A 20,628-nucleotide genomic window follows, 5' to 3' on the forward strand; every position below is an offset into this window, starting at 1 on the left:
CCACCAGAGAAAATAATTCTGACACCTTCCATCTATACAGAACATGTGGATGTCCACTTCTTAATTGCATTGCACTTCTTGATATTATCATTATACGCGCAAGGCATATAAAATCAATAAAATTCAATAGGTTGGCCGTAAATCCATTTCTAAATAACCTTTTCTGTGGCACAATTATTGTGCAAAATAACGTTAAAGGAGTGGTCTAGAGTTAGAAAAACATGCTTTGCTCTAAACACAGCACCACCCTCGTCAATAAAGTTGTGGGCGGTATTGCAGCTCAGATCCATTGAAGTGAATGGGAGAGGAGCTGCATTGTCAGACAAAACTGTGCTGTGTTTGGAAAAGAGCAGTCATGTTTTTCTAACCCTGGACAATCCCTTTACGTCTGGTGGTTTTGCATGATAATTGTTAGGTGTACACATGTACACTGAGGTATCACACACTATTGTGCCTGAAAGCCCTTTTGTACTTCCTACATTTAGACCTATTTCAGCTTCATTTGATTCATATGATCTTTGTGCACCTTTCCTTCTAACGGTCTGCGCACTGGAGATATTTATCAAAGGGAGTTCCTGACAGTTAATACACAAATACAAGTGTGTATTTGGATAAATATATATTAATATGCATACGCTATGTTGGAGTGGACCCATGTGGGCAATATAAGGACACAGTCACTAATGTATTTTACTTACCATGATCACACTGGCCTGTTTACCATCCATAAAGCCTTTAGGGATGGCTCCAGCAGCGAGGATTTCATATCTATAACACAGAATGCATGCATCAGAATGTTTGTTTTTTTTGGTAGAAGTGTGCTACTAACCCTTTCCAATCCACTGTCTGACATCTAAAGACATTCTGATTGAAGGCTGTACAGCTCCGATGTCGGAAGACGTCCGTCAGGGTATTCTTACTGTATATTACTGGCTGCTCTGTTATCAGGGGCCCCACCAGCATGTTAAATACTGCAGTACTGGCGCTAGCCAGCAGATGGCATTATTGTATAATGGCAGAAAGACAAAGCCCTCTAGGAAACCCTGAATCCAAAATTGGATTGAAAATGGTTAATACACACAGTCCATTTTAGCGGACTGTTAGTCTATATAAGCCTACTATATGTATGATCATAATTATCACATTACACATGCTGTTGCACTTAGGCCACAAATATACGGAGCCATAAAACCTTTTTAGTTATAATTTTGCTACAGGTCACTATTTTATTGATAGTATTTCATTTCTTATGCTCTTACGCTAGTAATGGATTTACCTTTGACGGAACTCCTGGAAAACTATTCTGTTGGGGAATCCTTGACGACAAATTCTGATTCCTTCTAAGACACCATTGCATCTCAACTGTTCCAGAACAAGATGGGCATCAAGTTTTCCTGACTAAAGAGAGAGTTATGATATTAGACTATAATATATAACATAACTGGATTTCTAGACCCACATTCTCTCGGACCTGTGTATGTGGAACATAAGCATAAATAAAGTATGTAGTTACAGCTAGGGAGGAGAGTAGCTGGCTCAATACCTGGGGGTACATGGGTTTTCTGTTTTAGAAATACTTTATTAGGGAGCTTTGAGTTAAAAGTGCGGTCCCCCTGTTAAGGACCCTCATTTACCAGACAAGGCTTTAAAGAGCATCTCTTGGCTCTTGAGGACCCTACATGTCTATGCATTTCATGAGCTATTTATTTCAATACAATTGTGCAATTCTTCGCTTCTCCTGTGGCGGTGCTACAGTGAAAGTGAACACCTGCTGCCAGATTCCCCCATCACAGGATTTACCAGGTTCCATCAAATCATAGCCGATTGCAGGACATGCCACGATTACCTTATCATCAGGAACCTGTCTAGCAAACAGGGATTGCCCAAAGTAGACAACCTCTTTAAAGCTATCTTCCAGTCCTGAACAAACAGATTGTCACACAGGTTTCTCTGACTGATATATATTGTGCAGTAGTATGCATTGGTAGTCTAATGACCCTTTTACACGGGGAAATCGTTCAAGCTCCCATAGGAATTTGGATGATAATGCATGGAGTGACTGAACAAAAATAGTTCAGTGTGAACAACTGTCCGTTTACTGTGAATGAAGGTGGGCAGGTGAACACTCCTCTACCAGCTCCACCTACATTTCTCTAAACGATGCCAGTGATACTCGCTCCTGTGTAATAGCACAGAAGCGAGTATCACTGGCAGAAGCTGCCAGGAATCTTTTGCCAGACAGCTTGTCCCATGTAAATGGGCCATTAGAAACTACATACTGCTTATGTGGGCAGCACTAGCCAATCAAAGCAGCGGGTAATCATGCATACTAATTCATAGTGTGCATCTGGTAGTGAGAACCGATGTGGCCATCTTTGTTCAGAACCAGAGGGTCACTTTAAGTCGCAGAATATCCAATAGTGTTTTAGAATATTGCATATTGCCAAAATTACATAGGTCTTCAATGCTCAACAGTGAAGAAGTTAAAAATATAGCTATAGGGGCTAAAATAACTTTTTTATATAGCTACAACTTTTCCAGCAAGCATAAATTTACCCGTTTTTCATGATTTGGAATGATACAACGAACAAAGTTTGGACTTGTGTTTCTTAGTGTTGTCATCAATTTGCCCAATTGCTCTTTGTAAAGTTGTCCCACAGTACGGAACATGCCTTTCTTGGTCTTTGAAGCACTTGGCATAGAACTTTCAGTCATTTTTGCCATCTGATCCAACCCCACAATACGGTCAACTAGGAAAAAAGACAGGACTGTAAGACTTATCCTGCTTTACATATTCCTAATGAATTGCTACAGTGGAAGATAATCTGTATAACTGGTCTACATTGTAGTTTCGGGTCACTGTATAAGTGAAAGGTAAACCGATCGAGCAACATGTATTGTGACAAAAACACGTCATACCATCTTTCCAGAGATCTGTAACAAATTTGTCTGATGACTGGTTCAACAATGCAGTTACATTGTCATTCAGGGGATCCATGTTCTTGGTTAGCCAAGCAGTTGCATCATAATCCACCTACAGGAAGCAAAGCGACATTTTGGTAAATATATACGGTTTGCAAATTAATAACAGATCTTTGCAGTGCAGCATATAATCCTGGAAATAAGTCATACCTTTCCAGCATAGTGAACAAGGGTGAAAATGGTTTTATCCTTCAGTTGCTTGGGCTTCTGGAATTTAATATGGTTCCCCTGTTCTTGTATCACTTTCTCCACAAATGAAACATCAGTGGCTTTAGGGAACCAACACTCTTCATCCAGAAGAGCCAAAACACCAGGTGGGTTATTCTACAAGTAGACGGGTTAAAAATGTAATCAACTACATGAAACCATCCATCTTCTGCTTTGAAAACTATACTTCATCTTACACATGACTTACAGGCCTCTCAATGAGCTCTATGCATGGTTGCAGATCTAGACCAAAGTCAATGAAGTTCCACTCAATGCCTTCTCTTTGGTATTCCTCCTGCTCCAGAATGAACATAGTGTGGTTGAACAGTTGCTGGAGTTTTTCATTGGTGTAGTTGATGCAGAGCTGCTCAAAGGAGTTGACCTAAAACGTTTAAATATAGTATTAAATGAAGGTAAAATTAAACATCCCTTTGAGTATCAAAATATTTGTCCTTCAAGTAATCCTTGACTGAAGCATTGGTCACATTTCTGTATTTCGAAACCATGTAAAGCATATTATCATTAGCTCATTTTGCTTACCGCGAATATTTCAAAACCAGCAATGTCAAGAATACCAAGGAAAGAAGCACCCTGTCTCTTCGTTTTATCAAGAGCTTTGTTGACCCGACTAAGCAGCCAAAGGAAGAGACGTTCATATGTTGCTTTAGCCAAAGCTTCAATTGCAAAGTCAGCCTAATTGTAGAAAAAAAACATTGAAGAATTAATAAGTTAATCAACCTCCCAAGAAAACAATATGCAAAAAGAATCAATCATAACAGAAGAACACCCTAATAATGGGAAAGTTAAGGTTTAAATATCTTAAGGTTTGGAAAACTATAGGATAAAGATATGTAAATAGTTTGAGGATAATCTTACAGTAAAATTCTTGCTTGTTAAGGCACATACATTGTGCTATTTTAAAACCGCATTATTCTACACCCTGTCCAATAGACAATTAACTTTTTGTGCTTGGGGGAAAATTGGACAGTAAATTAATTGTCTATTCTATGGTAGAGTAATGATCTGAATTTATTTTTGAGCAGAATGTAACTCGTATCCCTCAACGAAAGCTGAATGTGGCATGCAAGGCGCAAAAGGTTGGAAACTCTTGATTAATAGAGTTAAGGGCTGGCTCTCTGACAAGTGGAGACATTTTGTTCAAGGCGATAATCTTCAGTGTCATCTTTTCAGAACATTTTGATTATGTGGCTTCTCTCCAGTAAATTATGCTCCCAGATTTGGAAGGTGTTGCTTGAAGACATAGCAGAGCTTCTCATATTGCCTGGTAAGGTTTAATCCTGACTTACATATACTATAAACATGCCCAAACTAAAAAAAAAAAAAAAAAAAAAAAACTACTTTGATAAACTAAACTATTTTTATGAACGAAAAAACAAAAAAAATCTTTAGTGAATAAAATCTTATAAAAGTTTAAAGTGGCTGATTAATTCCCCCAATAAGTGAACATCTGAGGAAATATGACAGGCACTAATATAGATCAATTCAGTGGCTCCAGCTAAAAAAAGACCAAAAAAACGAAGATCAAAATCAAGAATATATTAGTGGCAGAATCAGGAGCTCTTCTCTCTAAGATTCACTCTACACTTAATCTTACATTTCTCTTTGCAGAACAGCACCAAACATTGCATAATTAAAATGTACTTTACTGACTACCATATAAGATTTATGCATCCCTAAGTGTAAATTATTGTAAACTTACCTGTTCCTTGGTTTGAGCTTTTTGCACAAGGTCTCTTCCCACTTTGATGCGAGGAGTAAGAATACATCTTGTAAAGTCTGTGACATTGATTCCCATAAGATGGCAACATTTCTGGGCAGCTGAAGATCAGAAAGGCATATCAAGTCACAAGTTGGTAGATAATTAGACCTGCTTTTCATTCACTGTAACGATTTTTTTACATTCAGTTCATTTTTTACTTTGTTTATGCTTTTGTCGACCAGAAATTCAACCCAGACAGGCTCAGAGTATTCTATACAAGGTATTATATTATATCCCATATATAATATAATTCATATTATATCTATATAGATCCTCTAAACATATTGCATATTTGAAACGCCGCAGAGAAGCAGATGTTTAGTTCAATTGTACCATACCGGTGTCATCTGGCATGGAGGCCTGGTCAGTGTTCCTTTCTTTCTTGAAGACAATGTTACCAAGCTGGAGGACCGATGATACCACCTTCATCATTGCTGTCGAATTGGGGGGAAAAAAGTCATACTATAATATGAATTTGTAATAAGCCAACAATTTTGCCAATCCATTATGTTTAGGACTATGAAACCAACCTCGAGTATCATGACAACTTGAGTAATACATGTATATAATCCTTGCTTTATCTTTTCTACATGCAGGATTAGGATATGGTAACACTGTGGTGAACCAGTTAGAAGTTTCATAATAGAGCTAGAAATTCCACACTTGCGGTCCATCACTTGTGCACCGAATTATATTACATTTTTCCTGCCGCCTCTTCAAGTTTTGCTATAGATCAGGTTTGAACTGCTGTACTTCGTTCTGATCATTGTATTAATAAGGATGAGGTTAAAGCCTACAATATTAAAAACGCCAACCTTGATATTAAGGGTGAGTGCTTCATATTCACAAGATTAGTTTAATTGCTGATTTTGAAGACTTCAAAGGCGAAAAACTTAATATAATTGCTACAAATTCTTATGTCAGGTTTAGCTCAAGATTTGGTGTGAATTTTGAAGCAGTTAGACAACTACATTACATTTCCTATAATGCCTCAGAGATGTGGCCTAATAGTCCTTGCAAGATCAAGGCGTTATAACACTTATAGTGCAGTACCTACAGTATTCTGTAAAGGAGTCAAGTCCTTAAAAGAAGTAGGTTGGGTGATCACTTACCTAACTGTTCCTCTTCATTGAATCCCATGATGTCCATGGCCTCCAAAGTTTCTTGAAACATGTCCCCATCATCCTGGGATGGGACGGGTACATAACCAAAGGAAAGGAAGGTGTAGTTTGAAAACCCTTCTAATAGTAACTCCTCTGAAAACAGAAACAGAGCAATGTATGTGTAAATAAACATATCTAGACTTTTATAGGAAACTGCTATTGTCAGAGTTTATTGTATTAGGTTGTTTTGTAGGATTTAGGACTTAAATTAAGGATGTTTATAATGAAGAGACTCTTCTTGCTGCTGTATGTGGCCCGGTCCTTTTTTCCAGATATGGGAAGTATAAGTTGTGCAGGGGTCTCAACTCTGAAGGTGCTATAACGTTATCAAATAAAAAGTAATTGAAGCCTTCCCTCCTACAAGGGATAGTAAGATCAGAGGGGTTATTCAAGCACCAAGCTCTTCCATCTCCATAATGGAAGTTGTGGTGGCATCTTTTCATTTTTTGCCTTTCATTTATGTGGGACCTGGATTTAAAAGGTTTCAGAAATGCAGGTATACAGAAATAGATGTATTGAATCCATTGTCATTTTTGTGAATGCAATCCTTTGACTAGGTCCATGTTCGTATGAGGATATCATTTGCTACATACTATTCTTTGTATGTAACCAGCAATTTGCTACCTGTGCTTGCCTTCTCTGATGGCAGATAGCATACCTTACCTTGCTGAAGTATACCTTTTTATATGTAGATAAAAGGATGTAGGGGATTTTTAATGGTCTACTGAATCATTGATAAATATATATTTTTTGGATATTGTGATTTGTAATGTTCTGTGGATACAGTGGCTGACCTTGTATGGGGTACCGCCTGTTAAGAAAATTGTAGATCAATGTATCAGTTAATTGTTTTTGTTATTAGATTGTAGACTAGGAAGATATAGCATCCTGTTAGCATAAGTAGTGAAGGGATTAAATGAAACCTTTTCTATATACCAGTGAATGGTAGGGGATAAAGGCAGACAGAAGATAAGACAGTCTCCCAACCCCGCCCCCTTTACTTACCTTCCCATTGCAATCATAGCGGTTTCTTTGTATATTATAGTTACACCTTAAAAGGTGTAACTTATGTTAAACATTTTTGTTTTACCCTATCATGTATTCTTATTAGTCTTGGAGGTATGTACTTTTCCTGTGATGTCATTCGTGGTATATAAACCACACACAACTTTGAACACATTAGAAATCATTTGATACCGCAATAAGGCTGGAGTGATTTGTATTTCTCCTATGGGCCCAGACTTCTACACGAGATCTGGGATTGTCTTCTCCTTGATAAACACAAATTCGTCTTACACCGCCTCACCAACATTCTTGATGAATAGGTCACAGCACTTCTTTTAATGGACAGATGCACACTACATACCCTTCCATGCGGGCTTAGCTCCTTGAATCAAATAGTAAAATATGTGGAAAGTCCTCTCCTCTTTAGCTTGCCGGATAGCACGAGATTTTTCAAGCAAATCTGTTTCATTATTAAAGAACCAAACATTGCATCAACAGAAAACCACTTTAAAAGATAACGATGGAAAACAAGTTGGATGTCAGTGCGTGTTTATACAGTGACACATGATGCCAAAATCCTATTAGCCCTTATATGGAATGGTCCGCTGGTATTTAACCTCTGCATCAAACATTTCAGTGCAATCCGTCCTGCATAGCAGCCAACATTCAGGGATAAGGGACTTATGTATAAGACTTTCAAACATAGAATAAGTAACACTTTCTTTGCGTAATGTTCGAGTTGGTTAAGTTAGCTTTCTCAGCAATTAAAGGGGTTTTCCAAATATTATAGGTGATGGCATATTGCTAGAATAAAGTATGCCATCAATTTTTGATCATGAAAGCCCAACTTCTGGGATCCCAACCAATCTAAAGGGAGTGCAGCTCTTTCAACATTTTTCCTTGCATGTCAGCCACCCACTGTGTCTGCAACCGCTTCATTTTGAGAGTTAGTGGGAAACCCTCCCTGAATATAATATAATGGCATATCCTAGTTATATGTTATAACATTATATAATGGGAATGCCCTATACGTCCACTCAGAAGCTGCATTAGGAGTATCAGTGTTCCTTTAACGTGTCACTGTTTCAACCCCCATCAAGGCTACATGTTCATTTCTGCATGCAATATCATACACAGGGGAGTACATTGGCTTAATGCAGCATTCAGGTGGGAATGGCACAGTATATGAAGAACTGTTGAGGACTTTTGGTTTACCAAGCAACATCTGCCAAATTATGAGTTGGAAAGACCAACTGCATGTGTGACATTCAGTGAATTGCAGTTTCTAGAGCCCTACCAAGACTGTTCCCGATTGCTGCCGACTAGGATTTTTAACTTTTATAGTCTTTTTAATAATAAAAAGTGTCAAAGTGTAACAAATTTAACCCCATTTTACTTTTTCTTTTAAATTAAAAGGACTGCCTAACACTTCAGATAAAAATCGGACAGTAAAATGGTAAATTATGTCATAAGAACTGAGATGTCCTGACAGGAAGATTTAATCCAAAGTAAAGACTCCTCTGGCTCAGGCAATAGTGAAGATAAGTACGTCTTGGAAATGAAGAAACTGAACATTTAGTGTCTTTGTAAACAGTGTCCACATTTCTAGATGTTTAGATATATCTGTCTTGTGGATATATTCCTTACTAAGACATTTAAATCCTGTCTGTTTATCCAACAGGCCGCATTCTTCTGTAACAGACTAAAAAGGATACAAGTTTCGATGTTTGCTCCAACAATGTATCCAGAAACATCAAAGTTGATACGAATAAATTTACCCTACACAAATAGGAAAAAAGTTATTACTATGCGTTTTATCCAAATTTATGTAGAGAAATACATATATAAATGTGATGTAAGCAGTACTATACTATGGTACCCTAAAACAGTTTTTCTCCAACTATAAGGCAGACTCACAAGTAAAAGGTACCCATACACCTTCAATAACTGCAAGCCGGCAGCTATTTCTCCTAGCTCCCCCATACAAATGAATACTGTTTGGCCGAGCACTCATCTGTCTTTATCTGCAGATAGTAAAGAAAGCCGCAGCCATCCACTTATGGTGACATCATAACTCCAGGGGGAATAAAAGGATCAGGCATTGGAATTCAATGGGGGAACTATACTCATGTGAAATCACTGGATGCAGATGACTTTTCACTAACATGCATAGGTGCCTTAAGGAAAAAAAAAAAATTAAATCTTTTAATTTGTATAGCACCCACATATTCTGCAGCGCTTTCAGATAATTTATTACCCCCCACCAAGCTGGGTACTCATTTTACCAACCTTGGAAGGATGGAAAGCTGTCAACCTTGAGCTGTCTACCCGAACCATCGGAGATTGAGTTAGCAACCTTCAGGTTGTGAGCGAGAGCTTAGGACTGCTTTACTGCTGCCTTAGCACTCTGCGCCACATGTATTGAAGAAGCCAAGTCACAGCCACACAGCTCTGATACTGGTTTATCTCCCCAGGAACAAAAAGATGAAGCAATGAAAAATCAACATCCCCAATCCTTATTTCCATTGACCCCATCTGTCAGAGGGAAAGTTGAGCTGCCCCCACACACATCAGATAGTTATCTGGCTCAACCATTATCAGCATGTTTAGAAGACTGAACACTAATGTGTATGGGGACAGCTCAATGGGGGCCTTTTTTAAAAGAAGATACTTGAATGATACTTACAAATCGGGATGAGTTGTCATTCTTCACAGTTTTGGCATTACCAAAAGCTTCAAGGATGGGATTAGCTTGTAGAAGCTGCTTTTCCAGCTCTCCCTGGAATTCATAGCAGCCATTGTTATGAACAGAAATAAATTTCAATTATATAGAATATATATTCATGCAATGTAGGTTAAGGTTGTAGCCTGAAATACCTAGAATATATGAATTTTAATGGCTGGTCAAAGGCCACTTACTCCTTTGAGGGAATTGCTTGATGTGCTGGTGAATTGCAATTAAGAACTCTATTGTAGCATGAAGTCTAGAGCGGCCGCTATAATACAGTAAGTGCTGTAATGTTCATAGATCAAAGACCAAGCGCAGCATCTGCTGAGTATCATTACTGAGATGCCCTGATTGGACTTGGCACAAGCCCACAGATGAAGGATTGGTATTCTCGGCAAAAGCAAATATCAGGCAAGTAACATCCAGGATCTTCATATCTTCTGACCTGTACATAACATTGGCCATGTTATGAGTTAATGCACATCACCAAGCTTTAAAGCAGCCCTGCTTAACCCTTCATTTGTCTGAATATTTGCTACTTCATGCCACATGATTGCTAATGCTAAATGCAATAATACTTAGCCTGCAACAGGAAAAAAAAAATCAATGCCTTTGAATATCATTGATTTTGCATGCACAGATACACAAGTGTTGTAAGAATAAGAATGTGTACACAGCACGCCATGCAATTTGAGGGAAAACTTAATTGAGAAATGTGCAGTAGGCAATGCTAAATAGGTAGTTTTTTAATGTGCATTTGGATTTTTTAAACATAGCGCTATCAATATAGAATGTAGAATAAACGGAGGTCTTTAACCATCATCCAAGAACCTGAATTGGTTGCCCCTTCCCCACTTTATTGTGCATAATGATACGGGTAATTCTCCTGCGCCATTATATTGCTACCTTTGAACTACAGTTCTCTATGGAACAATGAGGTATAGCTGCAGGGTTGCAGAGGGGACATATTTGGAATCACTAGTTCTGGGGACTCAGGCTGAAAGCTAAGCAGTCTTTTGAAGTTTGAGCTAAACATGCCTCGGGCGCAGGTTATAAGGTTGGCACTATTGTTATGTTCATGTTCCTATTATTGTCCTGTACATGTGACTATGTAGTATTTAATATGCTTATTGTATTATCGTCATCATTGTAAACATGACTAATACCATGGGATATCTCTTGCATACACACATCTCTATTTACATGTCATGCTGGATGCCTTCCTTTTTTGATGCATTATTTATTTTTCTTCTGGAACTCATCTCTTCTGTAATGTGATTTTTATAGAATTCTATTTAATAAAGTTTATTGAGGCTTTTGCGTGCTGACCTCTTTTTTGCCTCTCTTATGACTATGGAAACCTGCGTTGTGCAACCAAATGATCAATCCAGGCCAGACACTGAGTCACTGAAACTCATACTGGTTATTTTCCCATTTTGTCCCAGTCAGAGGAGGAATTAGAAAAGGTGCGAATGTCCCATAAGCAACAAGAAGCTTGTCCAATGAGTTGCACATGGCCAGAGGTCTCTAATTGGCATGAGTGCCTTAAATCCTAGTGTGTTTTTACCATTTAAAAAACACAAATGAGATGTAACTGTGGTCAGAATTGGTGTAATACTTTCATAATGTTCTGTTAACCCCTGCCAAGCATGAGAGAATTGCAAGAAATTTCCATTCCACATTAGCTTGAGCAGATATAGCGAATTGTGTGCATTATTCCCATAATACTAAGTGCAACTGAAATAGTGGGAACTAAGCAGGCAATCTGAACATCCCCCAAACCACAGATTAGGGGCTAAATGTACCTTCCACCTACTCATACAGTTGGAGGCTACTTCCAGTACAGAAGGACTGGAATGTTGATCTCCAGTAATGGGGAGAATGTCAAGCTGCACAGTCTGCTTGGCCAAGAATACAGAATTTATGTGCAGCCCAATCTATGGGCATGCTTAGCACCCACTAGTTTTACTCTCTAATGTCTATTTAAAGTACTTTCTTCCTATAATCAATGTAAGAGCTAAGAATCCTCACCCCAAAACTATATTTTAGTGTTATCTGCTAAATACATCAATATTCAAACAGCAAGCAGAGTATCATGCAATCATGCAGGCACATCAAAGTACCAATTTAGAAGGTGCATGCTATATTGCAATCACACTGCAAATTCACAGCAGGTCTATTAGAATTCGATTTCAGTTCGTTGACTCCAAATTCAAACTGATTGTTCTTTCAGGGCTGTCAAAAAATTTAACCAATGGCATCAAAAACACACAATAAATTTATGAGGTTTGACTTCCGATCAATGATTGCCACCAGCTGAATAAGCGGATATGTGCCAAAATGTGATATCACTAGGATAGCAATATTTTTCTTTAGATTGCAAATATACTAATGTCAATATGCTATTTTGCGGATTTTATTTTCTGTTTTCGGACAACGCAGCCAATTTGGTTGACAACCGGAGTTCAGTACAAGTCAAAGCTCATTCTTTATTTAACTACTGGTAGTTTGTGTCAAACACGAGTGCTATTGTTGCATTTCACTGTCTGATACAAAAGAACTCACCACCACCATCTCTACTCCACCACTGGGTGCAACAATAGCATGCAGATGACCACTCTGTGCTAACACACACACACTGCACAATCTATTTACTCACGTAAGCAAAAGATGGGCCTTGCTGTAGTTGAATAATGTGGTAAAACAAATGTCAGAAACAGAAATGGCATACAATACATTTTGTCCCTATTATAATAAAGGGCTGTCAGAAAGAATACAAGGCAAAAAGGGCAAATGGTCCCATTAACAGTCCAGTCTGGACAGCTGGGAATTCTGGAAACTATAGCATAAAAACTTTTAGTCAGTAGTAGATCACCAATAACCCTGTTTATTCTACTCACATTTGAAGGACTGTGGACATATTCAATTACAGTTGCAATTAATTCTTAAAGAGGTTGTCTTCTGAAGGTACATGGGCATCATAGAGCAGGGCTGCCCACTAAGAACCCAACTCCAAGATCCAGAATGGAGAGTCACTGACAATTAGTGGTTGTTACTCTAGTGGGCCCACCCTGAGCTTGCCTATATATCTAACAGTTGTGTATAAAATTGTGACGTGATCTCTTTAAAAGAGGTTGTCCAAGAATTTGTATTTTTTAATTAAAGGGAAAGTTACAAAATTAAAGAAAAAAAAAGAAGGTACCAGTTCGATCCCATATTACTCGGGTACTCCCTGCCAGGCCAGGTTTACTTGGCTGCAGCAGTGATGTGCCAATACATACACACCCAAAGACTGCTGCAGAGAACCATTTGCTTCACAAGTGTACTACACAAGAACAGAGGTCAGCTATTAGCTGCAGCAATGACATGTGTATACATCCATGCCACCAATACAGCCAAAGGGAAAAAAAGTGTCTTGGACAACCAATTTAACTGCAGACCACTCTGATGATGCAGAGATTCCTATTCTAGTCCATTGGTAAGCATAATTCTGCTGTCAGACCTCAAATTCTCTGTACGCCGGCAGGTTATTAAAGGAATGTGAAAATCTGCAATTTTAGATTTATGTAAGCGAAGGACTATGCATGCTGTTCGCTTTTGTATTCTTAGAGTGGCTGTAACATAAATCGGTGATAAGTCTTATTGGTGGTGGTCTTAACGCTGAGACTCCCACCAATACAAAGAACAGTTCCTTTTCACTGTAGCTTACTGCACCCCCCACAGTGAGGAGGAGATTGAATAGAGTCAGTCGCACATGCATGATGCCGCTTCACGAATTTTCATTGGGACTGTCCAAGATAGCCATGCACTTGTACTCTGCCATCTTAGTCAGCACCAGGGAAGAGAGTGGAGTTGTGCCTCCCATTTGCGACTGGCACTTCATTCAATCTTCACATCACTGTGGGTGGATGCAGTGAGGCATCAGTAAGAAGAGGGGGACAGAGGACCTCTATTCTTAGGATCGGTGGGGGCATCAGCAGCAAAACCTCCACTGATCAAACTTTTATCACCTATTCTATGGATAGGTAATAGTTTATTTTGGTATAACCCCTTTAGAAGGTGTTTGTCTAGTACTTGAAAAAAGGGTCTGCTGTTTTTCCAGAAACAGTGCCATGTCTGTCCATGGGCTGTGTCTGGCATTGCATCTCATCCCCATTCAATGGATGGAGTTGAACTGTAATATACAGCCACCGACAGATGTGGCAAAACAGAGCCTTTACTTTAGTCCTGGCCAAATCTCTTTAGGGCTATGTTCAAACTTATAGAATTTTGTTAGAGGATTCTTTCAAGATCCGCTAAATCCTAACATTCTGCAAGAAATACATGTAATGGGGTATTTTATCCCAGATTCATATACTTAGGAAAATATCCAAGCAAAATAAATAACATGCAGCAGATTTTAAACGCAAAAATAATGTTCATTAATTTGCCACTGAAAAGTCAGTTTAGTTCCATTAAACAACCATGGAAGTAGTACGCAGGTGAATTCTCTGGTCTATCCTTGCTGAAATTCAAGTCTCAGCTTTTAATTTCTATAATTATAGCAACTCTCCGGGTCTGGACAAGCAAAGATAGCCCCACCAGTTTCTATGTCGAGCACGAGTCTAAGACACTACACCTGCTTTGATTGACCATTGCTATCCACATGAGCATTACCGGCCAAGCAGATCAGTATGTAGTGTCCAAGGCTACCAAGGTCAGGAAGAGTATCATTTCTGCTTAGGTAGAGCACCTTGAATGGGTGAGGAGACTTACAAGACCATCCATGCTCTTCTGGGAAATATAAAATGTAAGGATGGAACATTACCTCTACAGCGCCACCTATTGGAAGGCAGCATTCCCTCAAGTCAATGTCAGACCTTTTAACAAGTCTTGTAACAATGACTGAGAATTGTGAGCCAAAGTCAGGATCTTTGGAGAAGATTCTGGCTTTGACTCACAATTCTCAGTCATTGTTACAAGACTTGTTAAGTCTGACATTGACTTGAAGGAATGCTGCCTTCCAATAGGTGGCGCTACAGGGGTATTCTTCATTCCAATCTGCTTGTTTCAACTACCAGTATATACTAGAGCACAATATGCATCAGGGAATCAGAAGCGGTTTGGCCATCTTTGCTTGTCCAGGACCAGAGGGTCACTTTAAGGGTGCCCACCCACTAGCGTTTTTTTACTGCGAAATTCGCAGCGTTTTTTTTTTTCTGCAGGGGTCTTTGGGCTATGGGACATGCAAAGCTAAAATCGCGATATCGCGGTAAATCGCGATTTTGCGCGATGGCGATTTTTACATTACAAGTCCCATAGACCCCCTGCAGAAAAAAACCCTGCGAATTTCGCAGTGAAAAAAAACGCCAGTGGGTGGGCGCCCTAACTGTCTAAAAAAAGAATCCACAACAGATTTGCTTATGTGAACATATCCTTGAAGTGGCTCTAATGGAGCTTTTTGCTTAGACATGTGTACTCTGTACTACTATATACCTCAATCCCTGTGCCAAAATAAATGGCAGCCATATTGATTGTCAACCTACATTTCCACAAACAAGTAAAGCTAAAAGGAATATTTAACAACTTGATGGAGTACTAGCATATAAAAAAGGGTATAGACACTGAAGAGTTTGTGCACTTCTCAATACCAATTGATACAATTTGTTACTGAGCCAAAATAAAGCACTGCCTGTATATTGCTTAGCCTCTCTGCAGACAGTTTAGAGTAAATAATGACATTTGATAGAAGAAATATTTTGCTTTACATTGTCAGTGGGACGCAATAGCTTGTAGAAGATCACTACACAAAGTATACTAAACAAAGTCTTAGCTATGCATAAACATGGACATTGAAATGTAGCTGTGTATCTTTACTATGTCAGTTACTTGGCGGGAGAACTAATGACTGGAGTCGCTGTGTTTTCTTTATAGGCTCCACCCTTGTGCAGAGTTTGTTGAGTGTTACCATATATCAGTAAATCAGTGATTATTACTGGACTTACAGTGATGCTGGTGTCTTTCTTTCCCTTGTGTGATGATGCAACCATGGCCAGGTACTGGATGACTTTTTTGGTATTCTCTGTCTTTCCAGCTCCAGATTCACCTCTGAATAAAAAAATAATAATCCAGCTTTAATCAGGACAGAGTAGCTATTGGAGAAGGTGCAGAGATGGTAGTAACATAACCAGACCATTCTACCACTAGGAAGATATTCGTATTATAAATGGCACATGATGAGCATTACAGATTTTGCATTGGGACTGGCTTTATTTAAAAGGGGTTCTCCAGCTTTAAAGTATTGATGGTTATCCTCAATAGTTCATCAACAGCAGATCAGTGGGGTCTGCCACCTGGGACCCCTGGTGATCAGCTGTGAGCTGGACCCATGCGTGACTGACTGAGCCAATTTTTGACAGTGGCAGACCATTCCAGCCACAGCAGCCAGGGTTGGTATTACAGCAAAGTTTCTATCCTCTTCAATGGGAATTTTGTATGTTGTACCAACTCCGAACAGTTATTATGCCACTTTATATATGGCACTTGGGAAACACTATATATGACAATATTTTATGGTGCAATTTTATGTTCGACTTTTTTTGGGGAGGCACTATCTGTATGGTGGTATTTATTGTTAGTCACCATCTATATGATGCAACTTCTATGGGGAACTTTGTGAAATACTATCTGTATTTTGGTGCTCCCGTATTTATTTTGGGCCACTTTGGAATGCACCATCTGCAGTTACTGACACTATGTAAAAGGCGTTATTATGGAGCACCGTCTGTGGGGTGCTTTGGGGGAGCATTGTGTTTATGGTGTCATTTACTGTGGAGCACTATCTTACAGTACTACAGTATTTGGGGCTACTGGGCAGCACAAAAAGCACAATAAAAGATGCGGTTAATGTATTGAGGGCAGAAAAAGTATTCAAGGGAGCAGCAGGATGGGGAATTCGCTTTGCTGTTGAGGGTGGGAATGTGTTGGGAGAAAGCAAGGAGCTAAAGTTGTTAGTTTAGAAAATTCCACAGAGGGTAGTCATGACTGGAAGAAGTTGTCATGGTGTTCCGGACCAGATAAAGTAGACTAGAAAAGAGTGTTATAGCGATTAGAGTCATTGGATTGGTCATCGAGTTTGAGTGGAGCAGTAGTGTGCATGCGCGACTGCTGCTCCATTCAGACTCATCCTTGGAAGATAAATTATCATTATGTTTGCATAGAAAGAGAATTGTGTGATAATTGGGTAGCGTAAAAGGCCCTTTGCTGAATATATTTAGGCTCAGTGCCTAAGGATGCATGAGCTGTAAATACAGCCCTAATGAGCACATTTTAAGCTAAACACAGGTGTAAACTGCTTTAGAAATGTGCATCGCCAACTTACTGTCTGCCATTACAGTCCATCACAGTTTCATTGGCTTGCCAATATTGCAGATATTACTTTACTTCCCAATTATATTGAATTTTAGTCATAATAATCAACATCTGCACTCATTAAATAAGTATTTCTAGGATGGAAGAGAAAGTTGCATAACAGTATCCAGACTAATTGCTTCCTATATAATTGAATCTCTGTTGGCAGCTACATACCGTCATTCATTTCATTTAGCTGCCTCTAAAACCTGCTAAATTGCTTAATACTACTACCGGATTATTAGACATTAAAATGAAGCGTCCTTCAGTCTTCCCGAGTCATATGGCTAAACCTGGGTAATCTTCTAATTAGTTTAGTAATAATTTATCTCAATTTCCTTTAGACTTGCTGTAGACTAGAATAGATAGCATACGGAAACCTTCTACCTCAAGCACACAAATTAAACAACAATTAACCCAAAGAGATCGCTTTGTAGCTAAAAGCACTAAAGATTTCATAGCAGCAAGACCTGGGATCATAGCTGAATCCCAGTCACCTGAATGGGACTTAGCTGCACTTAGCCCACAAGACAAACCCAAATGCCACAGCCTCCTCAAACAGCTGATGGACCCCACCATTCTCAGTATAGCTCATCAATACGTCAGATCTTGACACCCTCTTTATTAACAGCATGTAATAATTTGAAAAGTAGATTGAACTAAATAAGGTCTGAATTTATATCCACATAGCATGTTCGTGGTATGCCTAGTAACCCCCTAATGTGCAGGCCCAGAGTGGTAAAGGGCACCATTATCAATTGTAACCAGCAACTGATATTTATATACTAGTAATTATTAGGAAATTATATTATTACCAGTGTTTCTGGTACAGCTCTGCTACATGCACATCCCGTGCAGCTCTGCTACATGCACATCCCGTGCAGCTCTGCTACATGCACATCCCGTGCAGCTCTGCTACATGCACATCCCGTGCAGCTCTGCTACATGCACATCCCGTGCAGCTCTGCTACATGCACATCCCGTGCAGCTCTGCTACATGCACATCCCGTGCAGCTCTGCTACATGCACATCCCGTGCAGCTCTGCTACATGCACATCCCGTGCAGCTCTGCTACATACACATCTCGTGCAGCTCTGCTACATACACATCTCGTGCAGCTCTGCTACATACACATCTCGTGCAGCTCTGCTACATACACATCTCGTGCAGCTCTGCTACATACACATCTCGTGTAGCTCTGCTACATACACATCTCGTGCAGCTCTGCTACATACACATCTCGTGCAGCTCTGCTACATACACATCTCGTGCAGCTCTGCTACATACATTCTTCATACAACATGGATCAAAAGCAGCGCAGTAGAATCCTGCACGCACTGATCACCCCCTGGTCATGTGCCCCAAACTGCTCCCACACAGGTGACTGATCACATGATAGTGACATCACAGGTCCTGTAAGCACACGGCTGCTGTATATGTTCATTACTATTCCATCCCCTACAAACCCCCTGTGGCCTCAGTTGCTATGGAATACTATTGAACACCTAGCAGGACAGCAGCAGTGTGCCTACAGGACCTGCGAGGATGTCACTGTCATGTAATCAAGGGCGGAGCATGTAACTTACTCACTGGGGATGGCGGAACTTTGACATCACCATCATGTGATGAGGGGCGGAGTATGTAACGCACGCACAGACAGGTGGTCATTAGTATTTTGACTATGAGCCAGTTGAGTCTAACACCCAAGACTGTACTTAAATTTTAAACATTATAGCAGATTAATCTAAATTACCATTTCTGCCATTTACATTTATACGCACAAACGGGAACCCAAATCTAAACTACAGCGAGGATGGTGGTTGTTTTTTCACTGGGGTGTGGGGGGGGGGGGGGGCGAGGAGGGGGCTACTGACTCTTATGTCCAGTGCCCCTGAAACTAGCATCCAATAAGCAAAACTTGGTGCCTAGAACTATGAAATGACAACAACATTTCAGAGATTGCTGAACAGGCAATAAGATTTGGGCATCTTAAAGGGGAACCTGACAGGTACTTTTGCTGCCCTCACAGATTCCAGCAGACTGTTACTTATGGAGCAATGCTCTGTACTCTTCTTGCACTTCCATAGTTTAGCGACAGCTACTTGTATGACAGAAGTTGAACTTCCGCAGCCGGCTTGATACGCTGGCATATTCTTGAGGTTCTGCTTGTCCTGCCCACCTAGTACATGTGACATTTTTCTATTACACTGCAAACAGAAAAAAATGCCAATCACAGTGAGTGTGTCGTCACCTCATGAACATACCACATCTATTTCATGCCAGGCACTGTGGAAGCCAAACCTCTGTCATACAGGGAGCTGCAGGTAAACTATGTAAATGCATGAAGACTACAGAACATTGCTTCATACGTGACAAACTGCTGAAATGTCTACTTTACGTTACCCTCAGGGATGGCAACAAAGTACCCAACATGTTCCCTTTAAGACAATTTTATCTGGGCATTGTGTGATTGTATTTGGGCACTATAAAGTTACACCTTGGGGAAGGTAGAGTTGAGGAGGTTAGTAGAAGGTACATCACTGAGTAACAAACTACAAAAGCAAGAATCTTAAAACGGGTTTTCTAGGGAAATACTATTGATGACCCTATCCTCAAGATAGATCATCAAGAGTTGACCGGCTAGGGTCCTGAGTGGTAGATGCCAACCAATCAGCTGATCGAGCACTGCTGTCACCACACAAGGGCACAGAGCGGAAACTGCTGCTCAGACCCCAGTGTAGTGGCCAGCACTTGCAACTGCAAGTACAGCTCCCATTAATTTTAATAAGTGGCCTGCAGTTAGCACTGGCCACTAAATGCGGCACCAGATCAGCTGATCGGCCAGGGTCCAGAGCAGCAGACCCTAACTGATCAACTCTTGATGCATCTTGAGGATAGGATAGGATAGGATAGGATAGGATAGGATAGGATAGAGAGAGAGAGAGAGAGAGAGAGAGAGAGAGAGAGCCCCATGATGTGTGCCAGTTCCAGCCTCCTGATTGGCTGGAATCGGCACGTGACGGGGGCGGAGCTACGCGATGATGCGTACAAGGGGGCGGAGCCAAAATGCCGATGCTGCCGAGCGGAGCCGAAGGGAGAAGAAGGGAGAAGACGGATCTGCGCAAGCGCGTCTAAAAAGGCAAGAAGACACCGAAATTAGACGGAACCATGGCGACGGGGACGCTAGCAACGGAGCAGGTAAGTGAATAACTTCTGTATGGCTCATATTTAATGCATGATGTACATTACAAAGTGCATTAATATGGCCATACAGAAGTGTATAACCCCACTTGATTTCGCGAGACCACCCCTTTAATGTGACTATTGCGATGTTAAGCTTGCACTCACATGTAGCCGATTTGCTGCACACTTTG

At 40.1% G+C, this 20,628-nt stretch overlaps 1 protein-coding gene across 3 annotated transcripts in view; it reads right to left on the minus strand.

Moving 5' to 3' along the window:
- Positions 1-20,628, minus strand: part of MYH11 (myosin heavy chain 11) — an 89,831-nt gene that overhangs the window by 22,528 nt on the left and 46,675 nt on the right. For 2 of the 3 annotated variants that reach the window (XM_066576229.1, XM_066576231.1), the window contains exons 5-19: positions 15,850-15,952; positions 12,525-12,545; positions 9,824-9,916; positions 8,853-8,916; positions 7,499-7,597; positions 6,082-6,225; positions 5,308-5,403; positions 4,910-5,028; positions 3,730-3,882; positions 3,398-3,571; positions 3,133-3,306; positions 2,920-3,034; positions 2,557-2,750; positions 1,277-1,398; positions 699-768 (exon numbers count right to left, since the gene is read on the minus strand). In XM_066576229.1, coding sequence (XP_066432326.1) covers positions 699-768; positions 1,277-1,398; positions 2,557-2,750; positions 2,920-3,034; positions 3,133-3,306; positions 3,398-3,571; positions 3,730-3,882; positions 4,910-5,028; positions 5,308-5,403; positions 6,082-6,225; positions 7,499-7,597; positions 8,853-8,916; positions 9,824-9,916; positions 12,525-12,545; positions 15,850-15,952 — 1,741 coding nt within the window. The remainder of the gene's footprint in view (positions 1-698; positions 769-1,276; positions 1,399-2,556; positions 2,751-2,919; positions 3,035-3,132; positions 3,307-3,397; positions 3,572-3,729; positions 3,883-4,909; positions 5,029-5,307; positions 5,404-6,081; positions 6,226-7,498; positions 7,598-8,852; positions 8,917-9,823; positions 9,917-12,524; positions 12,546-15,849; positions 15,953-20,628) is intronic. The other variant, XM_066576230.1, reaches the window with a different exon arrangement.

This window comes from Eleutherodactylus coqui, chromosome 8 (assembly GCF_035609145.1).
Source record: "Eleutherodactylus coqui strain aEleCoq1 chromosome 8, aEleCoq1.hap1, whole genome shotgun sequence".
Taxonomy (NCBI): domain Eukaryota; kingdom Metazoa; phylum Chordata; class Amphibia; order Anura; family Eleutherodactylidae; genus Eleutherodactylus; species Eleutherodactylus coqui.